Source organism: Sycon ciliatum, chromosome 6 (assembly GCF_964019385.1).
Source record: "Sycon ciliatum chromosome 6, ocSycCili1.1, whole genome shotgun sequence".
NCBI lineage: Eukaryota > Metazoa > Porifera > Calcarea > Leucosolenida > Sycettidae > Sycon > Sycon ciliatum.
Window position 1 is genome coordinate 3,535,057 of NC_088648.1, and position 13,031 is coordinate 3,548,087.

Here is a 13,031-nt window from a genome sequence, read left to right on the forward strand (position 1 = left end):
CAGAAGAGAGATCCCGTCGACTCCAGAACGCCCGTGATCAGCAGAGTCAGCGCCGGTCCCAGAAAACGTCAGGACAGACATCCCGTCGAGTCCAGAACGCACGTGATTGGCAGAATCAGCACCGGTCCCAGGAAACGTCAGGACAGACATCCCGTCGACTCCAGAAGGTCCGTGATCGGCAGAGTCAGCGCCGGTCCCAGGAAACGTCAGGACAGACATCCCGTCGACGCGCAGAAAAGCTAAATTTGCAGCCTCTTTTGCCGTCGGACAGGATACGTATTTTAGGAGACTGTAAAGTTATGTAATGTGCTCCACAGGCAACCATGCATTCGGTCGTCAGCAGCAGTTAAAGGGGCACTCCGGCTTCATTTTCGACGCCGAGTTTTCGATGGCAAGACGAAGGTAGGTGAAAGAGAAGACCCCTCGAACAAGAACGAGTCTCCAGAAGCGATCGAGTCGAGCGGGAAGACGACTTTTGAATTTCGCCGAGCGAGCGCTGATGACGTAATGAGGGATTAGCTTGCCGGTGGAAATGCACCTACGCACATACATTTCACATACTTTTTGGCCAATTTTCAATCGAAGAGGAGGTTGTTTTCTATGTTCTCCCAACGTTGTGAGCGATCCCGTCTTCTATACCCTTCCAGGTATAGAAGACTGGAGACTCGTTCTTGTTCGAGGGGTCTTCTCTTTCACCTACCTTCGTCTTGCCATCGAAAACTCGGTGTCGAAAATGAAGCCGGAGTGCCCCTTTAAGCACAAGCACACTATCAAGGTAACGACATTATTTTTTGTGTTATTGTATTGTATGTATCTATTATTGCACGATTAAAGAGGTCAATATATGAAATATAGAACGAGTAAAAGACCGAGGTCCCCCGAGGTCTTTTACGAGGTCTATATTTCATATATTGACCGATTATGAGGGCAATAATAGATTTATCACGACATAGCATACCTAAAACTGTTTTTGCTTTGCTATAGGAAAAAAGGAATACTATTGTAATAGTATAATGGTATGTACATATGCCGTTTACATTGGACATTACTTCTGTGTAAACCAAAGTTTTCAGTTGTCTCTTGTAGTATGTTCCCCAAGTTCTTTGACTGAGAATCTGACAGTTTGGGTTCAAATCCCAGCATTTGGCTTCAGATTTTTCTTCTTTCAGTTCAGATTTTTTTCTAAGTTAGTTGAGGAAAAAGTTCGAAGTCATCGGGCTAAGTGGTCAATAATAAGGGGGCGTTCGTTTTTGATCTACAGGTTTGGGTAGAAACTACTTCTTTCGGTAGAGGTGTTCGTTTTTTGAAAAAAAATTCTACTCAAAAGGGTAGATTCTACTTTCCTCTACCGGCTCTACCGGGAAAAAGTTGGTAGAATCCGGTAGAAGTTGGTAGAGCTACGGGATTTCCAGCAAGATCAAGGATTTGTACACAACTCCATACAAATAAGAAACATTTCACGTACACATCGTGTAAACTACTAGATCCGGTAGAACAGCGTTCGTACACTTGCCTCTACCATCTACCTCTATCGGTAGAGTGACTCTACTCTACTCTACCAGGTAGCTAAAAACGAACGCAGCCTAAGTGGTCAATATATGGGGGGGGGGGGCAGCTTTGCCCTCATCCGTGCGGCTGTTGCCAGTCTGCGAGGCCATCGGCACCGCGTGCCCTCAGATGCAAATGACTCGGCCCGATTTGCGGTTGCCATGAGCAGCATCGGTTAAAGCTCCCTCCCGAGGCTCCGTACTAGACTGTTTTCACAGCCATTTTTGCTCTCAGCCTTTTTTTGCTCTCTCGACTGTTTTCACAGCCATTAATTTTTTGCTCTCTCGACTGTCTTCACAGCCATTTTTTGCTCGTTTTTCTTCCGGTGCTGTTGAGGTTGCACTCGTAATTGTGTTTATTTTGCCCGTATAAGAGGCTTGGCAGGTAAAAAAAAATATATATATATATATATATTTGAAACTCGGATGTTGAGCCATAAATAAATGTGGAAGAGAAAAGGACATATGGATACGAGTTAAGAGTAACTCTCCATCACTGTAACATGATACTATATACAGTCAGAAAGTGCAATAACTAGGCACAAAACTGACAGAGTACTGAAACATTCGACGTCCTGACACCTAGCTTCAACACATCTCCGTAGCGCTAACCGACAGCCTTCCAACTTGGAAGGTTCAAGGTTATGGAAAAGACCAAAGAGGGGAAGGCAAGCGCAACGAAAACGAGCAAAAGCTACAGTCCCAACGGAACAAAGAATGTCGATTGTTACTGGACGATGACGAGACCAGTACGATATTTGACAAAGCGGTCTAACTACAATTCGAAGCAGCAAAGCAGCACACCACCCAACTTGGGTGGGTCATAAATATCAAAGATAAGTAAAGAAAGGGAAGCTTTGCGAAAACGAATTGTACAAGCCGAAAGCCAAACTCCTACAGTACTCCTCATGCATGACATTGTGATGGACTAGTTGACTACAAAACAAGTTGTTTCACACGACGTACGTTTCGCCGTATGGTTCGTGACGGCTCATCAGGTGTGCAATTTGAAACTCGGATGTTGAGCCATAAATAAATGTGGAAGAGAAAAGGACATATGGATACGAGTTAAGAGTAACTCTCCATCACTGTAACATGATACTATATACAGTCAGAAAGTGCAATAACTAGGCACAAAACTGACAGAGTACTGAAACATTCGACGTCCTGACACCTAGCTTCAACACATCTCCGTAGCGCTAACCGACAGCCTTCCAACTTGGAAGGTTCAAGGTTATGGAAAAGACCAAAGAGGGGTCGTGTGAAACAACTTGTTTTGTAGTCAACTAGTCCATCACAATGTCATGCATGAGGAGTACTGTAGGAGTTTGGCTTTCGGCTTGTACAATTCGTTTTCGCAAAGCTTCCCTTTCTTTACTTATCTTTGATATTTATGACCCACCCAAGTTGGGTGGTGTGCTGCTTTGCTGCTTCGAATTGTAGTTAGACCGCTTTGTCAAATATCGTACTGGTCTCGTCATCGTCCAGTAACAATCGACATTCTTTGTTCCGTTGGGACTGTAGCTTTTGCTCGTTTTCGTTGCGCTTGCCTTCCCCTCTTTGGTCTTTTCCATAACCTTGAACCTTCCAAGTTGGAAGGCTGTCGGTTAGCGCTACGGAGATGTGTTGAAGCTAGGTGTCAGGACGTCGAATGTTTCAGTACTCTGTCAGTTTTGTGCCTAGTTATTGCACTTTCTGACTGTATATAGTATCATGTTACAGTGATGGAGAGTTACTCTTAACTCGTATCCATATGTCCTTTTCTCTTCCACATATATATATATATATATATATACTCAATCTGCGGACAGAACTGTTTCGTCCTTTGTGGACTCATCAGCGCAGCACAGAGGAAATGAGTATATATATATATATATATATATATATATATATATATTTAAATAGAGAGGTAGGCGAACAAAATTTATATACACACAACAACAAGGTTGTCAGTTTCATAACACTAAAAGCTTTTCACCCATTTTCATCAGTAGGTACATGGGAATGAGCAAGAACGAAAACGAAGCCAGAATTTATACTGGGGGTAGAGAATCAGCAAGAATATTCTTACGCGCCTCAAGTTCACACTACACTACCATAAGAATGTATGGAGCAGTGTAAAAATGCGGGAAACAACACATGAAGGGAATGCAGTACCAGAACAAACACGTGATAAAGTTGTCAGTCCGGTTGCAGCTTGAACAGCCGCAGCACCTTGATGTGCTTCTTTTGTCGACACAGCTCTGGCCTCAAACTGCGAATGTACAGCGCTCGTACAGCGCCTAAATTCTGGCTTCGTTTTCGTTCTTGCTCATTCCCATGTACCTACTGATGAAAATGGGTGAAAAGGTTTTAGTGTTATGAAACTGACAACCTTGTTGTTGTGTGTATATAAATTTTGTTCGCCTACCTCTCTATTTAAATATTTTAAACGGCGACTGGACCACCGACTAATTCAGGACCTGAATTATGTTTTAAAGTGCAAGGGCCGGATCATCCGTGGTCGTGAGAATGCAGACTTTTTACGGAACTGCCTTACGTGCGGCGTTGCGCCCCGCTCTATCAAGAAGCGGGTGCAGAGAGTTAAGGCCAAGAAGCCATGGAGAATCGAACGCGCCTTTATCAAGGACGAACTGGGGAGGACCGCCGCTGACTTGGAACACTTTCTCCTCGAGTACCGCCGTGTTCTTCAAGAAGTCGATCGGAGCCTTAGCGTGCTGAACCGCTTCAGGTTCGCGAAGCTCATCAACCAGACCTCCTCAAGATTACAATGCCGGATCAAAAGTAAGTTTGACGATGCACTCAGGAGGGAGGTGCGCTATGAGAAAGGCTCAAGCGAATTAAAACACTCCCACCTACTCAACTTGGCCGGAGTTATGCTAACTAACATTGAAAAAGACGTACTGTGCAGGGGCTTGAAGTTTGGAGTCCCCCCTAGTTCCACAATGGACAAGGAGATTGTGCAGGCAGAATTCGAACTAACAAATGATCAATTGGAGCGCTGCGTACCAGTGAGTGATGCCAAGAGGGATACGTGTCAAGCAGCGTTGGCGAATCTTGCAGAAGAGTTTAGTAACAGTAAAGCAGATAAAACCGATTATCCCCTCAACGACAAGCATATGGCAGCCATCAGGAAAATAAAGAATGACAAAGATATAATAATCAGCAGGCCGGACAAAGGGAATGGAGTGGTGATAATGCAGCGAAGTGATTACAATGACAAGATGAATGCTATTCTGGCTGATGCATCGAAGTTTCAACTCCTGGGACCGACGGAAACGCATGACCGCACTTACCTGGATGAACGCGCCTTGCAGGCATACCTATTGCGATACAAAAAGGCTGGAAAAATACTCAATATAGATTACGACCGGATCCGACCCGTTGGCTCGTGCCGACCTGTGCTCTATGGCGTACCGAAAATACATAAGAAAGACGTGCCGCTTCGACCAATCCTGTCCATGATCAATGCTCCCCAACACGAAATGGCAAAGTGGTTAGCTGAATTACTAAAACCAGTCCTCAATAAATATTCCGCCCACGCAACTAAGGATACCTTCGAGTTCGTGGATGAAGTAAGGGAATTTGGCCAGCAGCAGGCAGAGAACTCTGGATCGCTGTTCCTGTGCTCTTTCGATGTAGTCAGCCTCTTTACAAACGTGCCTCTCAAGGAAACAATAGATATCTGCATACAGTCGCTATACCATGATGATGAAATATCAGCCCCGCAAATACCCCAAGATCTTTTCAAGAAGCTGCTTTTCAAAGCCACATCAGACGTGCAGTTCAGTTTCAATGGCAATATGTACGCACAGAGGGACGGAGTAGCCATGGGTTCACCCTTGGGCCCCGTGCTAGCCAATATCTTTGTTGGATATTTTGAGAACACAATTCCAGACAGTCATTGGCCCCAATTCTATAGGCGTTATGTGGATGACACATTCGCAGCATTTCACAACCGGAAACTGGCATTGGAATTCTCTGAGCGTTTAAATAATCTTCACCCAGCTCTCCAGTTTACAATGGAGGAGGAGAATAATGGAGAATTGCCGTTTCTTGATGTATTGATTAAGCATTCTTCCACAGAATTGCTCACCACAGTATATAGAAAGCCGACGTTCACAGGTCTTTACACCCGCTGGGACTCGTTTTGTGACACTAGAAACAAAATCAATTTGATCAGATCATTAACTTTCAGAGCTAAAACCATCTGCTCACCATCACTATTATCAGCTGAAATTGCTAAGCTAGAGGATATTCTGTGTTCTAACGGTTACCCACTCAAAGTACTCAAGCGAGTCATGACAAGCGTTCTTGAACCTAGCCCAGATACAGCTTCTGCACAACTTGAACCTGCAACGCGTATTATCACAAAATTGCCGTGGAAAGGGCAAAATTGCATTGCCTTCCGCAAAAAGATTAAAGCTGCAATTTTGAACTGCTATCCTACAGTATCCCCCATTGTAATTTATACAACCAGGCCCGCATTCAGGTCTATCGCGAAGGATGTTTCACCAACTCTTGAAAATAGTAATTTTATTTATAAGTATGCGTGTCGCTGTGAGCGGACGTACGTTGGTGAGACATGTCAGCGATTCTCGGAAAGGATCAAGCAGCATATCCCAGACAAGCTGTACAAGAAGCCGCCTGACAAACGTGTGGCGACAAGTGATAGCGCCATCACAAAGCATTTGCAGGCGCAACCTGAGTGCATCCCGCAGGAACGCAACAGCAGCTTCAGTGTGATCACACCAGCCCGGAACAGCGCGCACAGATTCACACTGGAGGCGCTGTACATTCGCAGTTTGAGGCCAGAGCTGTGTCGACAAAAGAAGCACATCAAGGTGCTGCGGCTGTTCAAGCTGCAACCGGACTGACAACTTTATCACGTGTTTGTTCTGGTACTGCATTCCCTTCATGTGTTGTTTCCCGCATTTTTCCACTGCTCCATACATTCTTATGGTAGTGTAGTGTGAACTTGAGGCGCGTAAGAATATTCTTGCTGATTCTCTACCCCCAGTATAAATTCTGGCTTCGTTTTCGTTCTTGCTCATTCCCATGTACCTACTGATGAAAATGGGTGAAAAGCTTTTAGTGTTATGAAACTGACAACCTTGTTGTTGTGTGTATATATATATATATATAATTATTAACTGGTTTGAGGGAAAGAGACAAACGGGAAAAGTCTGAAGAAAAAATTGACTGTCACCACCAGGACTCGAACCAGGGACCCTCGCTTGTAGCCAGCGATGCTCTAACCACTGAGCTATGGTGTAGTCGTCATCCCAGCAGAGGCCGTACAACATTTTCTTCAGACTTCGTAACTCACACTTCCTGTGAATCCACACAGGCGGGTGGGACGCAGCCCTCACTGTAACCCACACACTTCACGTACAAACTAGCACGTGGGGAGCCCCAAGTCATAAAATATTAACTGGTTTGAGGGAAAGAGACAAACGGGAAAAGTCTGAAGAAAAAATTGACTGTCACCACCAGGACTCGAACCAGGGACCCTCGCTTGTACTAGCCAGCGATGCTCTAACCACTGAGCTATGGTGTAGTCGTCATCCCAGCAGAGGCCGTACAACATTTTCTTCAGACTTCGTAACTCACACTTCCTGTGAATCCACACAGGCGGGTGGGACGCAGCCCTCACTGTAACCCACACACCTCACGTACAAACTAGCACGCGGGGAGCCCCAAGTCATAAAATATTAACTGGTTTGAGGGAAAGAGACAAACGGGAAAAGTCTGAAGAAAAAATTGACTGTCACCACCAGGACATATATATATATATATATAAGCGGTCAATATATGCTGATATTTGACCGCTTAGAGATCACAAGTTTCTGTGGGGGTCAATAATAAGAGAGTGATAATGTATCGTATTGTATGGAATATAATTTTGCCTCACTGGCTCAACAGGTCCATGTATTTCTACAAAAAGGCCAGAAAATCCGATTACTGTATTAAAATCAAATATTTTTCGCTGGCGATTTAATTTCGCTGATTTCGCCGCTTGGTACCAACCGGCCAAAGTAAATCGCAGGCCAAAGTTTGTCATAGAGGCAAATGATGCATGATTGAGGAATGGATGCATGTGAGAGCAAAACATACCGATCGATTTCTTTTTGAAAACTCCAATCGGCCAAAGTTTAATGACGGCGAAAGGTTTCGTTTCGAGATCGGCCAAAGTTTCTCATCGGCCAAAATTTGTTGATTTACAGTATAAGGAGATAAAAGAAAAGAAGGAGCAAACCAAAAGTACTCAGATGGAGAGCCAAGGTTTAATTTATACACATGAGCTGATTGTTTAGTAACTGGTGGTGTTAGTGGACAGTATAGCGTAACTTGTAGTTCCTTGGTCTTTCTCTTTTGTATAAATCAAACCAAAAGTGGATGAAATTAGAGAAAAATAACAACCCGCAGTAAATTCTGCAAATACTTTTGCCTAACTCATATTCAAACTGATTGAAACGTTTTTGCAATACAATGATGTGGCCAATCAACGGAAAAAAAATTTCCATCAGTTGTAATAACATGTACGATGAGCTAGGCAAAAAAGCATAGCATAGGGCCCTGAGCTTCCAAGCTCTCTCGTTTGGCGCCGACATATATAGAGGCAGCTGTTGAAACTACAATATTTCTGCATTGATGGTCATAGTGATTGATTTTCCGTGCCGAGTTTCTGACGCTGCATGCATGTCCCATGCGCGTCAACAGTACTTCACACTTTCCTTTTCCCACGGTATCACCTCAGCTATGCCAGCTTTGTAAGTGAAAAAACAGCTTGGTCTATATTTTAATCATCCAACATCTACCTTCACTGATGAGCTATGTATTAGCGAAACAGCTGTCTGAAGGAGTTATCAATATCGTCTGGGGGGACATTCTCAGGATGTGTCCTGTCATTCTCCTCCTTCGCTCTTTAATCAGGGTGGATACTGGGCAGGTATCCATGCTGCAAAACATACGTCGTTTGTTACTACTTGTTATTGCCGCTTGTTAGTCCACCACAAGTTCCATTTACATGGAGTTGAGTACGAGGACGTAATGCCGTTCGGTCTGTCTCACTTCGTGTTCGCATAACCTCTCCTCCTTTTTTTGCTCATCTACGATAAACATGAGCCTCCCAAGTCAGGTGGTTGTTCTTTTGCGTTCTTGAAGTGAGGTATGGCGGTCCTGGGCCATGGTCCTTCGTCTTTCGTCATCTTCTTGTCACAGCTAACACTCTTAGTTCACTGTTTTCGTCGTTTCCATCTCGAGTGCGCTCTGTCAAAATCTCATCGTTTTGATTTTGGAAGCCTTAGCAACCATGCACACGCTTACACTACTACAACACAAACGACCATCGTCCACTCATCAACTACAAGTTCAGTCAAGAAGAAGAAAACCAATACCAAGGAGACACAAACAACGGAGAAAAGAAGTGAGACGCACAATGAGTGGTGCCATGGAAACAATGATGGTGGCGCATGGAGCGCGTCTAGCTTGAGGTAGAAAGAAAGGGAAATAAATAAACGAGAGAGCTTGGAAGCTCAGGGCCCTACGCAATGCTTTTTTGCCTTGATGACCTAGACAAAAAAAAACATAGAGATGTTAAGACATAACCTGGGATTCGAACCCGCACTATCGCCCTGCATGCATCCCCAGATACACTTCGCATACATAATAATTCTTCCAAGTTGCTTCATGTTGTGATCTTGCATTTGAAAGCCCTATTTGAATATACACTGTGGCCAACCGTCTTTGATGGTACGGTACGGGACAGGTACGGGACAGGTACGTCGAGGATAATACGACACCATCTACCGCCTTGATGACCTAGGCAAAAAAAGCATAGATATATTATAAATTTTTCAATTCTCCAATTTTTGTTTAAGGCATAACCTGGGATTCGAACCCGCACTGTCGCCCTACATGCATTTTCCCATACACTTCGCATTCATACTCATTCTAACAAGTTGCTTCACGTTATGATCTTGCGTTTGAAAGCCCTATTTGAATATTGCGGCCAGCTGTATGTGGCCAGCTGTGTTTGATGGTACGGTACGGTACGGGACAGATACGGGATAGCGCCAGGCGTGACACAAACACACAAACAAATAAACACACAAATACCAAATTAAAGCTGTGTGGACCCTGGCTAGCGCCAGACGTTACTGAAGTAACGTCTTCTGCATCGCTACGGGAATAATAAACTGCAGAACGAAAGTGAACGCGAAGAAGAAATAAACTTGAGAGTCTTTAGAAAATAAGAATGTAGTTCGCGTCTGGCGGAGGGTGCTTGCACCTAGCTAGAGGTGAGAGCACCACTGTCAGATAATGGAAAGACTGAGTTCGAAAAGGAGAAAGGCGATGGAGTTGCAGACTGAAACTACAGGAATTTCAAGTAAGACGTGAACACTAAATTTATGTGCATTCTCAATATTCGTGAACAGCAGTTCTCGACACGCTCCTCTTCTCGACACGCTCCTCTTTTCTTCTCACGTTTTTCACAACTTCGTACCTTCCAAGTTGGAAGGCTGTTGGCTTGCGCATTCAAGACGAAATGGAGCTAAACGTCAGGTCGTTGAATGTCAGTACCACAGCAGTCATTATTGTGTTATCTGTTGCACATCACGACTCATCAATATCAAGCTTATAATTGCCATTGTGGGTAACTACAGGAAACTTGTAAGTCTTTGGTCCTTTCTTCTTCATTCTTTATACTTGGCTATCCATCTGAGTTTAAATATTTTACTGGACGATGACGAGACCAGTAAGAATACTTGACAAAGCGGTGTAACTACAATTCAAAGCAGCACAGCAGCAAAGCAGCACGGAGATGTGTTGGAGCTAAGTGTTAGGTCGCCGAAAGCTACTTGGATTTTTGGGGGTCAGGTTGGTGTTTCAGGGGAGTTTCTCATATTCGGATCAATCATGTTTTCTTCCTCCTTCTCGCTGCTCAGGTATGATATGATGCAGTCATGTTGGGTTGTTTGCCCGGAAGAGCGGCCTACGTTCTCACTCATTGCCGGCATACTGGACGACTTTAGCCAGCAGCTCTACGAAAACATGCCGATTCACAAAGTACAGGCTTGGTCGGACTACATGAACTATAATCCTGCTCCACCGGGCTCTATCATACAACAAAAACCTGCCAAACAGCCAACCAGGTATGTGGGTGACGTTCGTCAGGACATTTTCCCGTTACAGAGCGCATGCCAAAGAGCCTGTCCTCTGACGATAGCCATGGCAGGATCTCTCTCTCTCACTGAGTGTGTCCTGTCTGTCTCTGTCTCTGTGTCTCTATCTCTCTCTCTCTCTCTGTCTCTGTCTCTCTCTCTGTCTCTGTCTCTCTCTCTCTCTCTCTCTGTCTCTCTTTCTCTTTCTCTCTCCCCTCTCTCTCTCTCTCTCTCTCTCTCTCTCTCTCTCTCTCTCTCTGTCTCGCTCTCTCTGTCTCTCTCTCTGTCTCTCTCTTTCTTTCTCTCTCTCTCTCTCTCTCTCTCTCTCTCTCTCTCTCTCTCTCTCTCTCTCTCTCTCTCTGTCTCGCTCTCTCTGTCTCTCTCTCTGTCTCTCTCTTTCTTTCTCTCTCTCTCTCTCTCTCTCTCTCTCTCTCTCTCTCTCTCTCTCTCTCTCTCTCTCTCTCTCTCTCTCTCTCTCTCTCTCTCTCTCCCTCTCTCTCTCTCTCTCTCTCTCTCTCTCTCTCTCTCTCTCTCTCTCTCTCTCTCTCTCTCTCTCTCTCTCTCTCTCTCTCTCTCTCTCTCTCTCTCTCTCTCTCTCTCTCTCTCTCTCTCTCTCTCTCCTCTCTCTCTCTCTCTCTCTCTCTCTCTTCTCTCTCTCTCTCTCTCTCTCTCTCTCTCTCTCTCTCTCTCTCTCTCTCTCTCTCTCTCTCTCTCTCTCTCTCTCTCTCTCTCTCTCTCTGTTGCTCTGTCGCTTTCTGTCTCTGTCTATCTCTCTCTCTCTCTCTCTCTCTCTCTCTCCTCTCTCTCTCTCTCTCTCTCTCTCTCTCTCTCTCTCTCTCTCTCTCTCCTCTCTCTCTCTCTCTCTCTCTCTCTTCTCTCTCTCTCTCTCTCTCTCTCTCTCTCTCTCTCTCTCTCTCTCTCTCTCTCTCTCTCTCTCTCTCTCTCCCACACACACACACACTACAACCTTTAATTACAACATTGGTGTTTTCCAGGGTGCCCCTTGTCCCCGGTCCTTTTCAAAATTTGTTTCCAGCTTCTGCTGGACTCACTTGCAGCCCCTGAATTAAGTTGCCTCTCCTATGATTTTAAATCTGCCCCTTTGCAAGTGTCCCAAACAGCTTTTGCTGATGACTTAGGCCTCTATAGCAAATCTAGTGCAGGTTGTCAAAAACTCATTGCGGTCACGGAGGACTTTCTCTTGTGGACCCAATGTATGGAGGCGGCGCCGCATAAATGCAAAAGCAGCGCAGCAAAGCTTGTGGATAGCCGGTACAAACCTCACGATCCCTGCCTGACGATGTCAAGATGGAAGATCGCTTTCATTGACACCGAAGAGTTCAAGTTCCTGGGGCGAAGGCTGCATGCTGATTGCTCTGAGCAGACCCAACGAGAAGACATCCGTCAACTCACGGTACCTTTCATGCAAAAAGTAGATGACCACCACAAGACCACCACAAGGCCATCAGAAGACCACCACAAGACCACCACAAGCTATGGCTTTACCACTATGTTGTAGTGCCCAAGCTTTCTTGGTCTTTCCAGGTTCTTGAACTCGCACAAGGTTTTGTATGTGAACTGCACTATATGTGTTTACCATTTCTTCAGAAATGGTCAGGCCTACCTCGATGCGCAAACTCTGCCATTCTTTTCATTGGCAATCGTAAACGCCGCGGCTTCGGCTTACGCCTCCACAACCTTCCTACGGTGTGGAAAAGTGCCAGTCCATCAAATGGCACATTCTTCGATCGAGTGGGGACGCGTGCATGAGGGCGCTGTACACTTTGCGTCGGAGTAAGGATGCGAAGCTGACAAAGCGGTATGCGGCGACAATAGAGCTGGAGTGTGCAGAAGCATCAGTAGGTTCAGGGACTCTCCGTCCACAATCATCGTCAAGTCATCGTGCAGGGTTGGGTGCTCGTCCTCTGAAGCAGCATTCCAAACCCCCGAGGAAGGATCTCCTTCAAACATTTGAGCTCTATGAGGTTGCCGGTGCTCTGTCCCTGCATCCAAAGATCACGCGCCAGGCTGGGAATTTTGGGCTAATATTGCTTATCGTCACAACACCCCAGCCCCTGCTCGCGCCGTTCTCTCCACTCGGGTTCCTCAACGCAAATGCCATGACAAGATCACTTGGCAACAGTAAGCCCAGGAGACTTCGCCTACTCAGCAATTTCTCCCGCTGCCTTTGCGACCACCGCCATGGTCAAAGGTGGAGAACTTGACGATCCACATCACTGACTGGAGGAGAGATGATCCCCGCATGTCCGGTTGTCTGCAACCCTGGAGTGCCTGGACAAGGTTGCCTCTCTTTGTG

At 45.4% G+C, this 13,031-nt stretch overlaps 1 protein-coding gene across 1 annotated transcript in view; it reads left to right on the plus strand.

Moving 5' to 3' along the window:
* LOC135819178 (hepatocyte growth factor receptor-like) overlaps positions 1–13,031 on the plus strand; it is a 207,131-nt gene that overhangs the window by 189,108 nt on the left and 4,992 nt on the right. Inside the window, exon 14 of the mRNA XM_065332339.1 lies at positions 10,499–10,705. Within this exon, the coding sequence (XP_065188411.1) occupies positions 10,499–10,705 (207 nt within the window). The remainder of the gene's footprint in view (positions 1–10,498; positions 10,706–13,031) is intronic.